This window comes from Sinocyclocheilus grahami, unplaced genomic scaffold, assembly GCF_001515645.1.
Source record: "Sinocyclocheilus grahami isolate Dianchi unplaced genomic scaffold, SAMN03320097.WGS_v1.1 scaffold4615.1, whole genome shotgun sequence".
In the NCBI taxonomy this organism is placed as follows: Eukaryota; Metazoa; Chordata; class Actinopteri; order Cypriniformes; family Cyprinidae; genus Sinocyclocheilus; species Sinocyclocheilus grahami.
In genome coordinates, this window is record NW_015509523.1 from 1 (window position 1) to 573 (window position 573).

The 573-nt window shown below is 44.2% G+C and overlaps 1 protein-coding gene across 1 annotated transcript in view; it reads right to left on the reverse strand.

The window, feature by feature from the left end:
• Positions 1-53: 53 nt before the first annotated feature.
• LOC107576910 (PI-PLC X domain-containing protein 2) overlaps positions 54-573 on the reverse strand; it is a gene marked incomplete at its 5' end in the record, with an annotated part of 3,134 nt that continues 2,614 nt past the window's right edge. Inside the window, one exon of the mRNA XM_016263033.1 lies at positions 54-299. Within this exon, the coding sequence (XP_016118519.1) occupies positions 54-299 (246 nt within the window). The remainder of the gene's footprint in view (positions 300-573) is intronic.

Consider the following 573-nt stretch of genomic DNA (forward strand, 5'->3'; position numbering starts at 1 on the left):
CTGCAGGACACCGGCCCTCCAGGACAGAGTTTGGGCACCCCTGACTTAAATACTCACTTCTCCACCAGGTAGTTTCTTAGCCCCCGTACCAGGCCCCTGGCGATGGTCTTGACACGTGGGGTTAAAATGGCTTGAGACACATGAAAGCTGCCGTATTTGGCTCGTTCACCCAGAGTCGTCTCCAGGAACTGGATGAGCTTGGAGGCGTCTGTGGTATTGGCCCAGGGGGCGGGAATTTTACAACCAGGCCACATCACAGGACAGCTCTCAGCAGATGGATGGTGGTAGAACACTAGGACCTGTGAAATCAAACACAAATGCCAGAGACTGAACGAGCCATTATTCTAAAATGACATGATGGGCACTAATAATAATAATATTATTAATGGTGCTTCCAAAATACTTGCTATAGCTCATATTTTAAGGTTAAAGAACAAAGCGTATTGAAAAATTTAACTTCGGTGCACGTCTCATACAGTCATGAATAATAACTTGAATTATCCAAATTATTAAAGGGATAGTCCACCCAAAAATGAAAATTCTGTAACACTTTATTTTGATGGTCCCCTTTAG